Raw genomic sequence first — 21,271 nt, 5'->3', positions numbered from 1 at the left:
AACTAAAACCAACAACTATCTTTTTTTCCTGCATTCCTATAGGGCTTGTACTTCTTTGTTTAGTTTCTTCCATCTCTACCTTTCCCAGGTAGCCAAAAATAGCTACTCCCCAGAAAAAGGAGCGCTTTGGGTAACCTATCCTGGAAAGTTGCCAGGTATTGTCAGAAGGAGTTGGAGAGGATGCAATCATAAAGTAAATTGTATCTGTTTGCTGAATAAGCACACATAGTGTAACCTTACTGCATTTATTAATAATAATAGACATTACAGGAAAATACATGAATAGATTTTTTAAAAGCAACTTGCCAATCTGCACTACAATTTAATTATTGATTTTTGTGAGTGATATACTTTTATACATTGTTACCCTATTACTATGTTCTGTCCCCTAATAATTTCATTTCCAGCAACCCATTTGGTTACTTTTGTTGTATTAAGGATATATTAACGATCTTTGTGATTCACAGTTGAGTTTACTCAAAAGTATATTTACGGTAAATAGAAATCAGATACGGTAATTTAGGATAATCCTTACAAAGTCATTCATTTATATAGAAATGATAAAATGAATAAAAAGCAGCTTTGGTAAACTACTTTACCAAAAATACCATTTCTTCTGTTTCTTCATTTGCAGCTCTTCATCAATTTTTTTCCTTTCCTCTTCTCTAACCTTTTCTATCTCCCTCTCATTTGCCAGACTGAGTAACAACTTCATACGTTCATTGTGGTCCGCTTCAGGATCACTTAAGGTCTGAATCCTAAAATCTACAAGCCTCAGCGCCTCTGTTAATACTGAAAGTAACTTTGTGTCCTTTCCAGGTGTTCTTATGTTGTTCTCAGGAATGTAGTTTTCGATCGCAATTATACTCTCCATTCCCATATCTTGGAATTGCTTGCAGACACCCGCCAGTTTACTACTCGTGCTTTTTGTAAGAACAATAATTGGAAGGATTCCTGCATAATGGGAGAAAGAGTAGAAAGAAATAATAATTTAGAACAGTATATTCCAAGTTATTAATATGCAGGACTGAACACTTCAAGAACGACTGGCTAGGCGCCAACCCTTTTAATTGAAGTACTTTATTTAATAAGGAAATACAAACTCTAGGCTCTAAATCAACTAGACACATAGAAACATAGAATTTGAAGGTAGATAAAAATCATACCACCCATCTAGTCTGTCCACCTTTCTTATCTGATGACTGACACCTAAATCAGTGTTTGGTCTTGTCTTCAATATAGCCATATGCGTATCCCATGTCTGACCTTCAAGTTCTAGATTATTACTGTTTTAGTTTATGGCTTTGTGTTATTTTCTAACCCACTCATTATTTACATTTGCCATTTCTCGTGGTGAAAGATGTCTTTACCCAGGTGTGCCATATTTGTTTAGTCACTACTGGCTGAGAAAGATAGACCTGGTTTCCCTAAAAAGCTCAGCGTCTGCTCTATCGCAAGTGTTCCCTGTTCAGTTCATTCATTGCTTTGGGTTCCATATGTCTTATCTTTCTGCTTCATGGAACATGACTTGACATTTTTGCCGTCTGTTTTTTTTTTTTTAAAACAGTTTTTCCCTGCCTGGTTCAATCCGGAGGTTGCGCCTGTCTTACCACTGGTATCCATCAGGTGGATTGTGCAGTTCTTATAGGGCTGTGTTGGGCATTCTGTGTATTGTAGCCAACTTGAATTGAAGCCTTGTTTGTTCGCCGGATGTGATGTAAATAGTAATTGGGAGGCATGGGCTTCAAGACTCATTTTTGTGCCGGAACCTTGAAGTAGACCTGGAAGAATCACTGTTGCGATCCAGCGTTTCTCTTAAGAGGCTTCTTTGATTTGACGCACTATTTGTATATTTATTTTATGCAGGTATGTCAGCCCCTGAAAATCCTGAAACACCTTTTGTTGAGGCTAAGACTAAAAAAAGGAGAAAATTATGCTCTTCATGTTTAAAAGTGGTTGCAGATTCCCAATACTCTGGCGGAAGAGAATTCCTCTCCTGGTTAAAGAACGAGATGCAGTCTGCATTTGATATGTTTAAGCAAGAGGCCACACTCTTCTTCATCAGTTCTGGACCCGGCTTTCATCATGCATCAGACTCCTCTAGCCCTTGATTCTATGGTGATGCTGGTGATCCAGTTAAAAAGATGGATACCTTGATTTCTGTTGTCAGATCAGCCATGCATTTAGAGGTTAAGCCAAAAGAAAAGGTTTTTTTTCTGGATTTACTAAGAAAAATTCCCCTCTTCCAGTTCACAATGTCTTGTCCGACATTATTAAGCAGGAATGGAATCATCCAGAGAAAAGAATCAATCTATCTAGAAAGACCAGACGTCTCCTCTCATTTGACAAAGAGCTCACCCAGTCATGGAAAACCCCGAAAGTAGATTGGCATTTGAACTCAGTCCACTTTAGAAAATCAACTAATTAAATCTTAACTTATTTTTGGCTTGTGAAAAAATAATTTTCATGTTTATTACATAGGTGATTAAGTTAAAAAATGATGCAAAGCTTATCAAGTTTCTGTATAATAAAGTCTCTGAAGATCACACAAGCCTATTGAAAAAGCTAGCGTGCCAAGAACTTGGGCCAATCCAAAGTCAGCTCCAAGCAGGGACTGTATTGGGAGTGAGTGGACACTAGGTGGCATCTCATGAATGCTGTCTAACTCAAGTTTAGTCACAATCCTGGAACGTTTGCTTCACCGATTCCTGAATAAAGAAAAGGCTGGAACTGCTCCTTTCACCGGTATGTCTTTCATTGTGAGAGATCAAATAAAATATACAAGGTACACAGTTTACCTGTCATTTTCTGACAATTCTGAAGGAATGTTTTGATGTCATTTGGTTTACTTGAACATCCTTGTTCAGCGCTGAAAAGATACAATATAATGGAACCGTAAATGTCTTGTTATAGCAAATGAAAGGCATGTTCAGACTTTTAATGATGGTCTTTTGAAAGTCATTTTTGGTAACTCATCCCATATTATCTCCCATCTGTGCCTTCATGCTAAGTGGTATGAGCGTAAAAGGAGACAGAAATTTGGCAGCATGATGGATATCTCACCTGTAGATGTAAAGTGGCACAAGAAGATCTTTCCTGTTCTCCACTGACCCCTGGACTTTTATAACTGTATCCATAAAAGACTTCTCCCAAATAACCTTTTCATTCAGAGGCAAGATGTTAGCTGAAAATACAGATGACATAACTAAAGAAAATATTTAATTTCCAGCTACAGTACATGCAGGCTGTGATGAATTATTATCCATCATAAACTGATGACATATCCGTCATTAACCCCTGTCAAGGAAAACCCCCAATCAGCCTATTAACACATCACCTTCTTATCAATATATTTTTAATTTTCATATTTATTTGTGGACCAGGTGCTGCTTGTAGCTAAACTCTCTTGTATGTTTAACATTATCTCTCACACACACACACAGATCATAGCTCAGTAAATTCGTAGACCAATAAAACATTTAATAAGCTGGCAAAAAACTTCTGTAGATGACTATGATTAAACCCATATGGGTGAAATGCGAGAGACAGCCTGGGATGTGTTATAGGTGGTCGTGTAGGTCCATGTGAAAGTTTGTTTGGGGTCTAATTTATCCCTTGTAGAATACCTCCACGTATCTAGCCTTCCAGTCCAAAGGGCATTAGATAATGTGGATACATCAGTTAATAGTCCTATAGCCGTACTACAGATGGTACTTTGGATCTATGTTACATAGCTTTAGTCACTAGATACATTGCATTACATGGTTACGCTTGTTGTGTAGCAGTATATTTATTTAGTGTGTGTTGTCTGATCAGACTGTAGTGTCTTTATATGATACTGGTAATGGGCATTTCTAAGGAAATATCCCCATATTTGTTTCTGTTACCATATGTTACTACCTTGGTAACATTACCCATTCATGGTTGTAGTGTATCCTGGTATTATATTATTATTGCATTAAGAGACAAAACATAGTAAACATAGTAACCCAAACAGAGAAATCTGAACAACCAAACCTACTGCTTAACATAATTTATTTTATCAAAGGAGTAACTAAAATAATAGACCGGGCAGCAGATCTAGTTTATCAATACCTTTAAATACAATGCAGTGTTAAGACTTGGATGTTAAAATAGTTAAATGGATAAGGCAATGGCTGAATCACAGGAGACAGAAGGTTGTAGTTAATGGTGACTATTTAGAGGAAGGTCTACCATTGGGAGACCTCAGGGTTCAGTTCTTGGGACAATATATTTAGATTAGATTATTTTCCCCCAATGATACAATGGTCTGCAACAGGGTAGACAATCCTATATAACCCAAAATAGAGGGCTGGTACCTTTGGGCCTGGGGGGGGCATGTAAAGCCAAGTGGCTCACAGACACACACTCTAAGTGCCTACCTACCCCAAAAGTTGCCTGGTTCTGTGTTCTGAGCAGCTCACACTCCATTCAGTCCAGCTTCCTTGAACGGCCAGCCTGAACTGTGCCTTAGACACAACTGGAGAACTAAGCTTGCCAATGGGGCACTTGCCCTTCTGTCCACATGACCAGCTTGCCCCAGATTTACTTAAATTAGACAAAGGTCCAAGAGTGTGATAGCTGAAGATAAATGTTAAATTAATGCCCTTGGGATGTAAAGGTCCAAAAGCAATGTATAGTATTGGGGGTTGTTACAACAAAGGAGATTGAAGTAGAAGTTAGTATTTTTACTATGTATAGGTAGGCAGGCCTTATAACAAAGCAGCAAAACATGCATTCTAGGTACTGGGTTGTATAGCACAGTTTAGCTTACCAAGTTGGGCATAAATTTCCTGTTCTTCATAACTGTCCATTGGTCCAAACCCTCGATTGTCTACCAGAGTGATGGTATCTGTCAGTGGGTAGGATGTTCTATGTGTAGTCAATGCACCATTCTTTTCATGTCCAGTTGCTACAGGTGCTAGTGTTCTATACCTCTCTTCTTTCACGATGGACATCAGAGAGTTGATCAGGGAGGATTTCCCATTTCCCATATATCCAAATATCTGCATCATGATGTGATTATAACCTTTTCCCTCGCCATTATTTTCAAGGCGATAATCCAAGATCTTCTTTGTGAGTCCTCTCACTTCCTCCATGTTCTTATGAAGCAGAGTTAAGTTTTATTTCAAGATTGTGACGTATTGTTTAACAGAAAGTGAAAGCAGTTGTACTGACTGATGAGTCATAGTTTGCAAAAGCTGAGAAAACAATAGATAATTATTCTGTCTATGCTCTCTTCCAATAGTGGAAGAACGAACGTGGAAGAGTGAATAGATCAGTGGTGGATCAGTTCTAAGGATTTTTCAAACATTGGGGAAATTAAGTCCAGCATTAAGGTGCTGCATGTGCCTATCACCTGCCAGTGCCTGTCCAGGCCACATGCCTTACAACTGCCACTGGTGCTGCTCTTCTGTCTCCTTCCTTTTTCCTTCCTTCGTTTTTTATATTTTTTTCAAATATCGGGAAAATTCAGTCCTGTATTCAAGTGGATGGATGTGTCTGTCTGCCAGTGCTTTCCCCAGCCCAGTTCCCTACTGCTGTTCCTCTGTCACCTTCCTAATTCTGTGGGATCTTTTTATTCTCAAATATTGTGATAATTCAGTCCTGCACCAAGGGGCTGTATGTGTCTGTCTGCCAGTGTCTGCCAAGGCCACATATCCTACCACTGCTGCTGCTCCTCCTTAATCTTGTACCTTAATCTGAGGGATCAGGGACATTTTATTGGGAAAATGCTTCAATACGCTGTATGTGTCTGTCTGCCAGTGCCTGCCCTTTGCCCTGCCTCCTTTTGCTGCTGCGGCTCAATCTCCTTCTTAACTCCGAGGGAATAATTCTTTAGATATTTCTCAAATTTTGAGGGAAATTCAGTGCCTTCTGTACCGTGGGTCTGGATGTGTTTACCTGCCAGTGAATTCCGAGTGCCCTGCTGTTACTGCTGCTGCCATATCACCTTCCTTACTCTGAAGGATCAATTCCACGGAATGGTCCAATTGTTGAAGAAATGTATTCTCATAGCATGCTGCTGGATGGGTGTATCCATTGGCGCAGTGTTGCCGTTGCTAGTGGTCCTGTAGTGCAAAATCGAGTATAGATCTCTTCCTATACCTTGTGCTGTAGATAAAGTCCAGAAGGTGTCAGGGAACATCCCCCAAATATCGTTTCCAAATAAAAAAGATGTTTTGAATTTCATCTGAAATGAACTGTCAGAATAAAAAAAATAACAAAATATGAGTATGCTGGAATATAAGGCATAGTGTATCATCTCACAGCAAAACCTATTAACCTAACACGTTTCATCTTCCTGGAGTTAAATGTAGGAAACGTGTTGGGTTAATATGGTTTGCTGACAGACATGATGCACTATGCCATATATGCCGTATTTTCCCACTCTTGTCTTTAAAGGGAAATTAAACTTTTTAATTAACTTCTATGTGGGCCTGTCATTCTAGGGGGCCCAGGTGACCCCTGCCATCACCTCCGCTACTTACCCTGCAATATACCTTTCTTGTACCGCCCAGTGGAAGTAGGAGCCCAGCTGAGTCATAATCCGTCATGTTACGTTAGGACACGCAACCCTACTGCGCTCCTGCTTCCCCAGGGCGGTAAAATAGAACTCGTTTGCCCACTGTGCGAGCAACGCAGAGCTTAGCTTCTGGCCCGTACGGAAGTGTGTGAGCGTCATAGACATAACTGCAGTTGAGGTAAGGGGATGGGGGAGTGTGTATGAATGAGTACGTGTGATGGGTATTTGTGAATGAATATGTGTGAATGAGCGAATGAATGAAAATCTGTGAATCAATAAGTAGCTGTGAATGAGTGAATAAATGGGTATCTGTGAATGAGTGGATGAATGAGTCTGTGTGTAATAGTATGGCTGTGTAAACATGGGCAAAGATGGCACAGACATGCTGTTCGGGGACAAAGCTGGCAAGTCCTATGTGTCCAATCTAGGTGCTGGGCAGATCTTGTGGTTGCAGTCTGGGCCCTGGGACAAGTCCTACGTGTACAATATTGGTGCCAGGGTTGGCCTTTGGGGTGTGTAACCTGTGATCTAGGTCTGGGATTTAGGGTTCCCATGAAATATTCATATGATCAATACAGTTTTTTTTAGTTTCTCACCGCCAAAGCTATGTTTCATGTGTAATTTATTAACACCTGCAAATGTAGGGTTTGTATGTCTTATTCAGTTGATCTATACCCGCAATGCTTCATTTTCATTAATTGTTTATTTGATCTACACCTGAGCTACACGAGGGATGAAAAGAGAGGTGCGGCAGATTAGGTGACTGACAGCCTTCTCCTAAGCTGTAGAGTCAGTGCAGGAAGTACTTTTTTCGTAGTTTTTTTGGTGTTGGGAGTGCCAGGGAGTGTGAGGGGGGGGCAGGGTCCAATCAATATTAAAGTCAGCCCTGGTTGCACTCAGATGCCCAAAATGTTGGTCTATCACATATCCTTAACACGGCCTCCATCCCACAGGTACCATTGATACAGAAAACAGTACCGCCGTTTTTTTATCTATAAATAGTAATTTGGGATTTAACGGTTTTTATTGTCTTATTACCGTTGGAACAAAAGTAATTGCCACATTAGCAAGACTATTCCGCTGGTTGCCAAGGTGATAGCACCATTTTTCAAACTGTTTATCAGTATCACTTAGTACCAGTATACAAACCCTGGGTTTTATGCGACAGCGCTGACTAGAGAGGTTCATTCCACTGACGTCACACGAACGGGAACAGACAATGACCAATAACCAGTCTCAGGCCGACCAGGTCCAGCCCTCTATGTATATAAGTTCACAGCTCCAGCTTTCCTCAAGCCCCTCCCACTTTCAGAATCAGGCCTTTGGCGCCTCCTTTTGGTGATCACGTGACATGGCTTTTGCTCCCCCGGCGCCCATCTTTCGTCAGCGTTTTGGAAACCAGTCGCTGCGCTCGCAGAGACCTTCCCCTCGCAGGGCTTACCCGGAGTCTCGCTGTGACAGCCCCACCGTGGAGGAAGAAGCCGCTGCGACAACGGTGCCAGCGGCCGGAAGCCTGGTAACGGAGGCATTCATTCGTGGGTGACAGCTGTTCAATGTGATGTCTGCAGCCGTGCCTTGCAGCGGGCTGGGGCCCCGGCATCCTCTTCTGTTCATAATACTTTGTGTTAGGTTGTGTGTTGATGTATAGAGTTAAGTATACATAAACAACACTACCCATACGTGTGTCCATAACACGGCCCTTATCATACACGACAGATTGCGCTTATTTCACCAGAGCAGCTGTTACCTAACCAGAGTAAACATAACGTACAGTGTGTGTGTATATCTATCCATCTATGTATATATGTGTGTGTATTTATGTATGTATACAGTGTGTGTGTGTGTTGAGTTGTTGACTTGTCCCTGAATTAAGCTTTGGAAAAAAGAAACAAACAAAAAATAAAATAAAATAGAAAACCACACAAAATTTATGAACATCTGTAATGTTTTATAACTTTGTGACTATTACGATTTGAGGATTGTCCCTTTAAAGGGGAAGAACTATGGGGGGGGGAAGTGATCCTTGCTATGGTTATAAAACACTGCGCTTTTATACAGTAATGAGGGTTCAGATAAATGTGCTTTCTATTGTAGACCCAGCGACTGCCATTGTTGTCGGTTGTGATCATTAGGGTGACTTTCACAGCACGATCACCACACTGAGCTGATTCTTTATGGCCGCGCTAATGAAGTCTGCTTCAAGACGTTCGTTAGTGGGGTCTATCCATCGAAGGATAATTGTTTCAGCTCTTTGACTTCACCATGTAGTGTATCTATATGTATTGAATGATGCATTATACAGGGCCAGCTCAGACCTGCTTGCTGGATGATCAAGTCTTCCTTCAGTAGATCTTCTACAAAGTGCCTGTCCAGAGAATTGAGACTGAGCCGTTGTATTGTTTTCCTAACTTTTCATTGGTGTTGTCTGCAGGTATGCGAACCGTTTGCACGTCGTAAAAACCATAATAAAGACATGGTTGACTTTGGGAAATGGCCGTTGTTTGCTTTGCTCTCAGCCCAAGAGTTGTCCTCCGTCCGACAGGCATGTGTCTTTGGCATATCTGCTAATGAAGCCATATATACCACTCATAATAACGAGGTAAGGCTGAAAGAACACGTGCTACGCTGACTAGGTTGAATATTTAATGGGTAGCAGACTACGTAGCTCAAACTCCTTTTGTTAAACCAACAATCAGTTGGGCATCTCCGGGGCTGTGAATTAATTGAATTGGACGTCTGTGAGCTTGTCTGTTTTTCATGCAAAAAATTGTACTTATTTGTCTATCATAACAGGTGTTTCGGGGCATCAATAGCTAATTGGCTACCAAATGTATAGGTGAAACGTTATTTAACTCGGTTTAACAAACTGATTCACGACAAATACAAACTTTTACGTATTTTTTTTTTAAACTTTTCACCCTTTGTTACAACGGTTTTCCATGCATGTTGGAACAGTCAATTATATTTATGTAATGTAGTCAAAATAATGACTTTGTCATTTTTCATCAGCTATGTACGTTAACTGTGTTTCATGCAGGCAGAATTCCGTCTCTATTCGTTGGTGGAATTAACGTTTCAACACTAACAAGTTGAGCATTACAATCCTCAGAAAAGGTGTTGTCCTATAGAAGGGAAAAAAAAGCCTTTAGTTTTTTCCATCAAAAACGGACTGATTAACTTTTGTAAACAACGACTCCTGTCTTTAACCCAGACTACTGTGCTAGAGTGGCACCTCCATTAACATGCATTGACACTCGCTCCCTCTCGCACACACCCCTTTACCTTACTCGAACCCTTCCTTCTAGCTGCTTGTGTGAGCAGCCTCACCTACCACATCTGTTTGATACATTTACTAAATATTAAGTTCTGGAAATAGGGGCAGATTGGTTTTTGGGGGGGATTTTTTCCTCCTATTTTTTGCTGTACCATATAATAGAATGTATGGTTTTACCCTAATCTAGATGTCTATGAATAGCTTGCGTTATCCTGAGAAAAAAGGCAAATGTATAGGTTACCCAAGATAAAAGTGTAAGGTGTGGTAAAAACGTTATCACCTAAATGTAACCGAGAGCAGTAAGAAACAGTGATCCTCCGGGTGTCAAGGTTTCAAAAAAGTATTGGGGTTAGTTGAAAAATGAAAATAAGTGACTTATATAGAAATATAGGGTGGTTGAAATCTGGGATGTTAAGTGATATAGTTTTGGTATTTTTCGTGACTTATTTTATTATACTCCATTTATAAAGCGCCTACAGATTCCACAGCGCTGTACTAGCTGAGGATAGAGATATATATCTGTCAAACATTATTTTTAGTAAAAAAAAAATACAATAAAACCTACTTATCCATCCCCCCCTTGCCCCCCAAAATATGTGTATGCTAAACAAGAGAGTAGGGAATAACTGTTGAATAAAGGCATAGCGAGACCATGAAAAATGCTGTGGTCCTGTTTAAAAAGCCTGGGTTTGGTAAATGGTTTAAAATGACTTCTACCCGTTCTAAAATTTTTTTAAATAAAAGTATAAATTTTTACGTACTCTAAATTACAGGGAATTTAGTTAAACCAAATACATTGCAAAAACAATCTCCTTTGATCCCGTAGATATAGAATAGCCCTACAGTTTAAGAGGTTAATTGCCTATTAGTCTCGTTAATTTTTTAGTTATTTTAACAATGCATCTAGATGCATATTATATTCCCTTTTACCATTATAGCTGAAGGCTATAATTTTCCACACATAGAAAAAAGAAAATCCGAAATAAGAGTGCTTTCTATTTGTAGTGAAATGAGATTTTGTATAGTTTTATCTTTGAAATGCACAATGACTTTGTATTAGGATTCATCTTTAACTGTGGCGCATGTTTGTTTGTCTTTTTGCAGGTCTTTGCATTTGGACTGAATTGTAGCAACTGTCTAGGAACTGGAGACAACCAAAGCACGATGATCCCGAGGCGGCTCGATGCTTTGTGTGGCAGGAAACTTGTTGGCCTTAGTTACGGCAGCGGGCCGCACGTACTTGCCTGCACTGAAGGTGAGGTGTCACAGGGGAATATTTGATGACATGTGTTCTTCCCTTTTAATGTTATCTTTATACAGGTGTGTTTTTTTTTTGTTTTTTTGTTTGTTTGTTTTTTTAGCCCACTTCAGGCAGATTAAAAAAAAAACAAGTAGCTGCTTCAACCAATATTTTTTAGGGGTGCCTCTCAGAGCCAGCAAGTAGAGTGCCTGGGCTCCAGTGATCATTCATTAATGTGGTTTAACATAGACACAGTAACACTGAGTTTGCTAATATTTGAAAGGTGTGATTTTTTTTTTGATCATGAGAAATTGGGTTATTTGGAAAAACGTTTTTACAAAAAGCAACAGTTGCATTTAACTCATCATTGGCAAAAAAACACAGGGAGCCAATGTTGTAATACGCAGAGTTGCTTGTGTATATGAGTTTAGGACCTTAAAATGAGGAAGGTAAGAATTGCAAAGCTAGGCTTTAAAGAGGCAAAATGCATCATTAGATGCACCAACATACACACAGGAGAAAAATGGGGGAAGTGGGGAAACTATTCGTTCTTTAGACAAATGATGGAAGATACGTAAATGACAAACTAGTTACTAGGAGAGATAAAGCTGAAAGGTAGAGCTGTTTTGACCAACTTCATACCTGTAAGTCTAATGACAGCAGTGGGGGAATAAATGAAAACCATGTTAAAGGAAATGATGGATACATATCTTGTAAAAGGCTTTCAGGAACAATGTGATAATGGGGGGAGGTCTGTTTTTTTTGATTGGGTGACTAAAATATGCAAATGGAGCAGTGCATCTAACATATGTGTATCTAGATATCAGCAAGGCATCTTACGGTGTCCCTCAAAGAAGACTTAAACTGCAGTGCATTAGGTTTGGGTGTTAAGGTGGACTTATCCAAAAGTGCTGATGATGGGATCTACTACATGGTGAAATTGTGTATATGCCTGGGGCATTAGCCCACAACTGCCTAGCTGCGGCACATGCATGCCCACTCTGACTACTTCCTGTGGGAATCATGTATATGCTATTGCCCCATCTTTTGTAATCTATGTGCTGTGTTTTATCACAGATGCAGAAATACAGAATAGAAATAGAAGTGAGATGAATGCCCAAAACATAATGTGCAACGGGACGCCCTCTCAAAGAAACAACAAAAAACCCCTGCCATTCCCCTTCCCTAGTGTCTCCTTCCTGTCCTACCTTCCTGAACTCCATCCTGTTAATTTTCTTCCAGGTCTCCAAGGTTTGTCTAAAAGGCAGACTTTTGAGGGTCCCCTTTTTGGGGTTTTGCCACTGTTTCGGCATTCACAAGAACAACGTGCACAAATTTGATCCTTTCTAGTTCTTGATACAAATAGGGCAGATGTGTGGATTTTAAGAACACTCAATTTCTGCATAGGCTTGGAAGTAAACAAAGTTACATGTCATGATTTTGGCCAAAGGTGTTCTAACATTTGCACACAACTTTGCCTACAAGAAATATCCATATCTTCTACAATCGGTAAAAAGGACATCATTTGGACGTGCTGTGTTTACTTTAAGTAGAATGTCTCAGATGGTAGATACAGTTCTCGGCAATATTCATTATGCGCCTTTTACAGATGGCTATACTGAAACAGTTAAACATATCAGAAATTGACTTAAACAATCAAATCTCATACCAAAGTTGAAGCCTTACAGTGGTGCAACATAGGACATGGAAAAGGGCATATTATGGAATAAAAATCCATGGATCGTACTTATTGCTGATGCAAGTCTGAGGTATGGTACAGAAATTAAAGGTCAGGTCTACAAGGGATGTTTGGAAGGTGCAACTCAATCCTTATGTTACAGGGAGCTTTTAACTACCTGACAAGTACTCAGTCACGTGTCCATGTAATTTAAAGATGGACACTGAAGCTTAGATTGGACAGGAATACAAAATGGTCACTACTGTAGTGTTAAGGGGCACAAGCAGCCCCTCGCTTCCAAAATTGACACAGAATTTACAGCTGAGGAATTATGAACATCGTGTCTCATTGCTGCCAATTCCACCATCCCTTCAGAAAACCTGGATGCAACAAGCTACAGCAACAGTGATGACCCCAATCTGGCTTAGGAGAGGTTGGTCTCCATTCTAATGGAGAAGGTTATAGATCATATAGGATATATAGACCCTGTCCATCAGTTAATATGCAAGGAAGACGGGGGTTTTTTTTTTTTTTTTTGTTTTTTTTTACGTTTCTCATGGATGGAGACCCATTTCTCTATGGAGTTTTGAGAACTTGTTTTGAAGACCCTTTCTGAACCAAACATTCCTCTTATCTTTAAAGACTCTGCTCTTAGGTACTCCTATTTGATTTTTTTTTCCTGAATACTAGTTCATAATCCAACATCCGCCTAAATTCTCCCTAAAGGTAGCACCATCTCTGTAGGCCACAAATTATTTATGAAATATATGCGCAGCCTCGTAGGAGAATTTCCATACATTCACCATGATAAAGAGACATGATAGAGATGGAGAAAGGTGTTTGTGTACCACTATTACTACAGAAGGACAATGGAAATAATCGTGAATGTAGGATTTCACACTAAACATTTAAATATTTGTACAAAGACAAGACATGCATTTTTTTTGACCTTGGTCTTATGGCACCTTTCTTGTGTTAGATTTTGGTTCTTTCTATGACAGTAATATGGTAATAAAGGTACAGTGTCTTTTGGTTTTTATTTAAAAAAAAAAGTGTGCGCATGCTCTCATCCATCTAAGCCTTTTACTTTGTATCATCTACACAGATGGAGAAGTGTTTGCTTGGGGCCATAATGGTTATAGCCAACTTGGGAATGGCAATACAACTCAGGGTACCGCTCCCATCCATATCTGTGTTGAATTGTTATCAAAGAAAGTGATAGAGGTTGCCTGTGGCTCCCATCATTCCATGGCTCTAACATCTGAAGGAGAGGTAAGGCTGGTGCAAGTTCTGACCACCTCGCTCTATTCTAAGGTGTTTTTATTCAATAAAACATCAGTTTGGACCAACCCCTTTGAGCTTCTTCTGCACAATGTGATTATTTCAATTTGAGGTGAAAAAACCTCTTCACATTAATTATGCAGGACCCGTCACTATGCATCAAGAACCGTATGAGAAAACAATCGGCAAACAGACACGTCACGTGTGTGCTGTCAGTCTAAACATTAATATGTGATGATACTGTAACCTGGCTCAGTCACATATATCATCCTTTTTCTACTTAAATCATTAGCTGTTTTTGTTTTCTCCACAAGGAATATCTATCCTGCTGTGGGCCATTGTGTTTGCAAAAACATCTTATCTTGAAGGCAAAGTATTGATTTGACTTTTCTTCTGTCCGCTCATTCTGTTTTTTTTTGTTAAATAATAAAAAATAAAATTAGCTTTAGTCCAGTCCTGCAGCACAGTGCAGTCAGGTTTATCATATAACCCTAAAGCCTCCTGTCTGGTGAGCCGTCTCTAACAGTCTTCATATTGCATATTAGGTTAATCACATTACTAAATGTAACTTATCTCTGCCATCTCTCTCCTTTTTTTGTCTGTTTAGGTGTTTGCATGGGGATACAATAACTGTGGACAGGTTGGGTCGGGTACCACTGCAAACCAAGCAATTCCTCGAAAAGTAACCAGCCATTTGCAAAGCAAAATTGTAACGAGTATTGCTGTGGGTCAGGCCTGCTCCATGGCTCTGACAGACAATGGGCAGGTAAGATCACACAAGAAACATGTTATAAAAAATGTTGGTTTTCTATGGGCTAATAAAGAATGAAATACCCTTGTGTGGGCGATGATACCGTTACGCAATCGCTAGTTGGTTAGGTTTATTTTGCCGGGCAAGTGGGAAAAATTCAGCATGGAATATATATGGCTTTTCCCAAAAAAAATATTTAAAAAAAAAAAAAAAAGCACAACACCTTATGAGCCAGCAAGCTTTGGTGCAAATAAAGAAAATGGATTAGGACTTTTTTTTTTTGTTACGTTATGAGTATTTTTACAGGGCTTTTTGGTACATGGTTGAATAATCTTTGGTTTCCCTTCCAGGTTTATGGCTGGGGTTACAATGGCACCGGTCAGCTGGGAGTGGGAAGCACCGGTAACCAACTTACACCTTGCAAAGTGGTATTTGTGCAGACGGTGTGCGTGATACAGGTAAGCATTCTGTGGCCTGCAAGTAACTGTCCTCACAATGCTAATGTTTTCTAGAATAACCCAAACCAAACATTTTTCCTCAGTGAGTCTGTGGCTATGCCTTGTCTAATAACTATAGCTGTACTTGGCTTTCCAAAATGTTACCACTTTGTTTCCTCAAGTACCTCCTATAGCTTGTTTTTAGAATGTGAGGTCATCACATCATACTTGCCATGAACTACAGTACAACAGTGTCATAAAACTAGAATGGAAGCTCAATGTTGTATCGTTTTGATACATAAATGTTAACCTCCATATTTAAGTTGTGAATCACTGCAGAATGTTTTTCACTTAATAATAAACTCAGAAAAATATAAAAATGGTTGTTTATAATCTGTGTCTTCTACCGTCTTACTTTATACTCTGTAGGTGGTTTTTGGCTATGCCCATACGCTGGCTCTAACTGACCAAGGCTTGCTTTACGCCTGGGGAGCAAACACCCATGGACAGTTGGGAATTGGGAATAAAAGCAATCAACTATCTCCTGTAAAGGTCACTACAAATGAAAGGTATTGTATACCTCACCAAGACTGCAAACCTGACAGGAACCCTTGTTAGCATCTTGCTCGTGTTAGAAGCCCGGCTTTTGGTTCTTGCTGTGAGTAAATGTATAATGTAGTCAAAGAAAACACCCAGTGTGTATGTGATGGCCAAAAAGGAGTTTAGGTTTTGGGGATCTGTGGGTTGCAGCCAGTAGGCTTTAGTGACTATTGAATATTTTGGGAGGCAATCGCCTTTACGAAATTTTCATTTTTGCCTAGTAGGCGCTTGTTGGGATGTTTGTTTTCATTTTTATTTTTTTACAGGAGCTGTTCTAACTTCACAGATCCTGCTTTTTATTAGATAGATCTATATATCTGTATTGCTTTATTTTGAACCTCCTTTATGACTCTGTGGAAGCTGTCTTATGTTAGAAGTTATATATGATGTAGATTCTAGGATTCCCTAATTGCTGACTGGCTTAGCCAACCTTTATAAGGATGAAAGGAGGACTACAGAACAGGGAGTTGATCAGGTAATGGTGGCTCTGCCACTCTAATGTTCACCTAATGGAAGCTGTGATCTGTTGGCAGGCAAAGCACAGGACCAAGCTAAATAGTGACTTTATGCTAAAATGGTGATTGTATTCCTTTAAAAAATTTTTGAAGCAAATCTTTTCAGCCTGTGTTTGTGGGCTACCTGCTGTTGCTTAGTCTGATCTGAAGTAATCTGAAAGGAGTCAAATGTTAACAAGAATTAAAGATCTATTTCCAAATTGGATTTTAATATTGCGTACAGAAGGTTTGGTAGAGCAACCACTTTTTAACATGGAGTAATCACATTTTCAAGGTGTTTCTGCCAAGTCAGCGTTTGCGATCACACCGCAGTTAGTGTTTCCTCTGCTGAATGAATACACGCGTACATGGCACTGCCAGGTTAAATAAATGGCGCACGCTGTTCAGTGGTTATCGGATTTATACAAGTCTTCCTCCATTAGCTGTGTGATTAAATATTTGTTTTCCTCTTTCAGGATGGTAGAGGTGGCGGCGTGTCATTCTTCTCACACATCCGCTGCCAAGTCACAGAATGGACAGGTTTATATGTGGGGTCTGTGTCGGGGTCAAGCTGTTCTGGCTCCGAGCCTCACACATTTCATCTGCACAGACGATGTATTTGCCTGTTTCTCTAGCCCACCGGTAACGTGGAGGGTTCTCTCTGTAGGTGAGACCTTCATTTGCTGTCTCCCTGAAGTATTGGTGCTTTGCACATGTAATAGACTGTAAGAGTGTTTTATATATAGACACAGGATATTTTGTTTCCTCGTATTGTTTATAGAACACGAAGACTACTTAACCGTTGCGGAGTCGATGAAGAGAGAATTTGACAGCGAGGAAACGTCAGACTTGAAATTTCGAGTAGAAGGGAAGGATATTCACGTTCACAAAGCAGTGCTGAAGATCAGGTAATTTTGTAAGAAGGTTGCACTGTCCCCCCCCCCCCACACACACACACTGTACGGCTTTTGTGGGTAGTAGTGATCCCAGGATAGTTTGTTTTTTTATAACTTTACAATTTTAAGCGGATGCCTCATTCGCCTTAGCTCTTAGCAGCCAGCAGCATAGAAGTTCCTTCTTAACGTCTAAATTACAATCTTGGCGAGAACTAACCCAGCCCATTAAATGTTGAATCTTGAGGGGTCATGATGGTCGGCAAGTCTTACTGATGCAAGTGTGGTCTTAAATTGACAGGTGTGAGCATTTCCGTACAATGTTTTCATCGCACTGGAATGAAAACAATAAGGAAGTGATAGAAATCGACCAGTTTTCCTACCCGGTATACAGAGCCTTCCTGCAGTACTTGTACACAGATGTTGTGGACCTGCCACCAGAAGATGCTATAGGTATGGCTTCCTTGAGTTAACCAAGGTATTGTGCTGAAGACAACGATCATCAAATGGCTGTGTGGCTTTTGGTTGGATAGAACGTATATGGGAATTTATCTAGTAAACTGAATGCTCCTGGAAGGAGCAGATCACCAGACCAGTTTTGGGAAATGGCTACCAGTGTAAGTAGTGGGATAATGATCTAAACTGTGGTTTTCTTTCAGGTAAGATCTGGCTATAGAGATCATTTTATTACATTTTATGTAGCAAGGATGTTTGGTGGGTAGTTCGGGTTAGTGCTTGTTTGCACGGGGATAATAAACATTTTTTCTGTGTAAATTTGTTAATTTTACTTGTTGGATGGCACATGCTGGCTCAAGGAAGACTCGGCGTGACAGACTTTAATAAAAGTACCGTATTTTGGGGCCTGAAATTTGAAAAAAAATTATCATAAAATTCATACTCGTCCATCACTCCCATCCATTAACTGCCCCTAAATTAAACCTAAAGACCCCTTCAACCATAACTGCCCCTAAATTAACCTCCACCTCCCCTAACTTTCAGCAGCCCAAATATTAATTTTATACTTACTGTTAGATGAGTTGCTGAGCAGTGTGGATGCTAAAAGGAAAGGGGTGGGGCCAATCAGCAGTAAGTCAGAAAGGGGCGGGGTCAATCTGTACTGTGACTGCTGGGAGGTACTGGGTAGTAGTAACTGCATACCACTGTATAAGACGCACCCGGTTTTTAGACCCCCAAATTTTTCGATAAAAGGTGAGTCTTGTACACGGGGAAATACGGTATTTCCTTTAATATTGTTAACTCAAATTTCGCTGGCTTATACCACTCCGCCAAAAATTTTGTGGATGAGTTTCTGATGGAAACGCCAAGCTTGAAAATGTTCATTGCAAATTGTTTCAAAGTATAAAAATGAACCTAGTGAAACTCCTTGGGTAACTTTCTTTGTTACGTACTTTATTGTTCTAAAGTATGGGGATGCTATCAAGGATTCGGACACGGCAAATCCTTTTTTTTTAACATATTAGAGGTTAAGAATTTTTAAAAATGAATATTAATAACTTAATATTTGACCTGCAATTACTAAAATAGGTTTAGGACCCGGACATACAATGTGTTTCCAAGATGAGGAAACTAATATTTTGATTAATGCAGTCTAATTGAAATGGGATAGGAAAACCCTCTGTAAAACTGCAGACAACGCTGTTTGCTAATGCAAAGGACATTCGAAAAAATATGCCCCAAACATCTTGGCGTAGGGCGGGAAGTGTGGTAATCACTGGAAGCTGTTACGTGGAGGAAATAATAGAAGGAAAGGGATATCATCGCTATGACAAAAGGACAAATGAGAAGGGAACAATACGAAAAGGAGATAGTGTGTGTGTATATAGAATTATGGAGAGGGTGGCGTACAAACAGAAAATGGAGGAATGACTTCTTGAAATAGGCTTGAATTGGAAACAATCTTCTGTCTTGCATGTTGGCAGCCATCTCTTATCAGCACATGCATGGTTCTGTTTCTCTGAGTGGCTGCGGGTGGTTGTTTGGCCCATCTGGTCTGTCCATTTTCCCCCTGCTATAAAGACTGAAACCTTATTTAGTCCTTGGTCATTTCTTAGAAACGTCCTTGAGATAAAATGATTTACCATTAAAACACAATTCAAAAACGATTGCCTGGGTTGACTAGAGGCATATGCTGTGAAATAATTAACGGCGTTTTTAATAGTATATTCTATAATGTGTATGAAAAACTGTTAATGAACTAGTCATTGTGTTCTTACTTTTTTGTGTGCCTTCTGTTTGCTTATGTGTTGTTTTTTATGGATTTTATATTGTCATGTGAAATTTTGTTTAATACTTAGGACTCCTGGATCTTGCCACATCTTACTGTGAAACTAGATTAAAGAAGCTCTGTCAGCATATTATCAAAAGGGGGATAACCGTTGACAATGCATTCCTGTTGCTCTCTGCTGCAGTTCGGTATGAGGCAGAGGTAATCTTTTTGGATATGGGTCAGATACGTCCCACTGCTATTTTATAAATAAATATGTAATTTTAGTGTCTGTGTGTTTTTAAGACCATCTATTAAAGGCAGTGGTTTTGGGGTCTTCACCTGATGAAAATGTCCCAGTCTTTCAGTACAATTTCACCTTGTTCAGAAATTAAACCTGGGCAATGGTTTCTGATGCCTTAAAAGTATGTGTACATCTGTTTAACCCCTTTCTCTTTGCAGGAATTAGAAGAATTCTGCTTCAAGTTTTGTGTCAATCATTTGACCGGCGTTACACAGACTCAGTCATTCTGGCAAATGGATGGGATACTGCTCAAGGACTTTATAGTGAAAGCCGGTAGAAGTGGGGGTTTTAAGAACTGACGCATTCCTTTTTGGACTCTTCTTTCTGATTCACCACTGAGCTCCATACTGCAACAGAGGGGGAGAAATGTTTTGCACTGCCAGACCATCCATATGTTCATCCCCGCATCGATGTATGGGAAATGTGAAGCACTTAATATACCGAATGTGAAATCATGTTGTGATTGTGTGTAACAGTGGACCAATGTATAGGTCTGTCTAAAATTGAGTTCTGCGTCAGCCGTGAACTGAGCAGTTCAGAGAATAAAAAAAAAAAAACAGTATTGATCTATTTTCTGTCTAACTTTGTATGTAATGTGGAAAATCTAATTTGCCAGTTTTATATGTAGTTTCATGTTAGCAATATTTTTTATGTAAATTGTTTAAAGGTCTTGCCAACTTTTCCATGGGCCACTAACATTCCATGCATATGTAAATCTGTGGCGGTGCCTTAGCGCTGGTGTCAACCAGGCAAAGACATTCCATACTATAATAGTCTTTAAGGCCCAGCGTTTATAACTGCATGCACCGTCTGCTGGTTGTGAAGTGGTTAAATTAGAGGCTAACTTTGCAGGAGCCTTCCATGTGCGGCACCCAAATGTAACTTTGTGATAAGACCTCCCAACTCACCTGTGCCAAAGTCACAAAGGTAAAGTTGTGCTTTAGTAGATCATGCTCCTGAATAGTGCACCTGCATAAATTGAAGTACTGCTGGGCAGAGACTTTATTTTTATAAACTTATTTTAACTATTGTTGGCTTTTCCTGTCTTTTTCCCCGTGTCTTAATGTGTCTTTGGCCATTGGAAGTGTGTGTGAGAAGATGCTGCTGTAGCTCCGGATCACCACACACAGGCTCTCGTTGGTTTAAGTTTCCAGCCAACTAGTAAACTAAAATCAGAGAAACTGGTCCTTTGTCCAAAAAACAGTTGTACAGTTTTGAATATTTACATTTTTCTGCTGCATGGAATGGATGATTTTGATACTGGAGTAAAACGGTGGCTTACAACCACTCGTTATTCTCCCAGTGGTAGAATATTCATGCCCGCAGGCATTGCAGTAACTGTTTCCTTTGCATGTAAATAAAGTGCATATTTTTATAATATTGTGTTTAGATCGGAACGTGCAGCTCTGTCTATTTTATTTTTGTATTACATTTAACATCTCATTAAACTAAAATATACAATGTATGTGACATTCATTATGATTCTGTTGGCAATTGTCACAAATGCTCCTTGTCGGCCAAATGGGCCATGGAGCACACACGTGTTTA

At 39.7% G+C, this 21,271-nt stretch overlaps 2 protein-coding genes across 2 annotated transcripts; one reads left to right on the top strand and one right to left on the bottom strand.

Moving 5' to 3' along the window:
• Positions 1–231: 231 nt before the first annotated feature.
• On the bottom strand, positions 232–5,148 carry LOC128474049 (uncharacterized). The gene is made up of 4 exons (XM_053456305.1): positions 4,796–5,148; positions 3,064–3,184; positions 2,799–2,869; positions 232–954 (listed from the first exon to the last, which is right to left on the bottom strand). The coding sequence occupies exons 1-4, from the start codon at positions 5,118–5,120 to the stop codon at positions 596–598; spliced, it is 876 nt and encodes a 291-aa protein (XP_053312280.1). The 5' UTR covers positions 5,121–5,148; the 3' UTR covers positions 232–595.
• Positions 5,149–7,898: 2,750 nt separating this feature from the next.
• Positions 7,899–21,184, top strand: RCBTB1 (RCC1 and BTB domain containing protein 1). Its single transcript, XM_053456296.1, has 12 exons — positions 7,899–8,063; positions 8,979–9,146; positions 10,926–11,076; positions 13,845–14,011; positions 14,628–14,786; positions 15,122–15,229; positions 15,638–15,777; positions 16,779–16,969; positions 17,084–17,210; positions 17,497–17,648; positions 19,511–19,641; positions 19,882–21,184. Exons 1-12 carry the CDS (start codon positions 7,899–7,901, stop codon positions 20,020–20,022), a joined length of 1,800 nt encoding a protein of 599 aa, XP_053312271.1. The 3' UTR covers positions 20,023–21,184.
• Positions 21,185–21,271: the final 87 nt, after the last annotated feature.

Source organism: Spea bombifrons, chromosome 2 (assembly GCF_027358695.1).
Source record: "Spea bombifrons isolate aSpeBom1 chromosome 2, aSpeBom1.2.pri, whole genome shotgun sequence".
NCBI classification, from domain to species: Eukaryota; Metazoa; Chordata; class Amphibia; order Anura; family Pelobatidae; genus Spea; species Spea bombifrons.
This window is presented reverse-complemented; position numbering and strand designations above follow the sequence as displayed.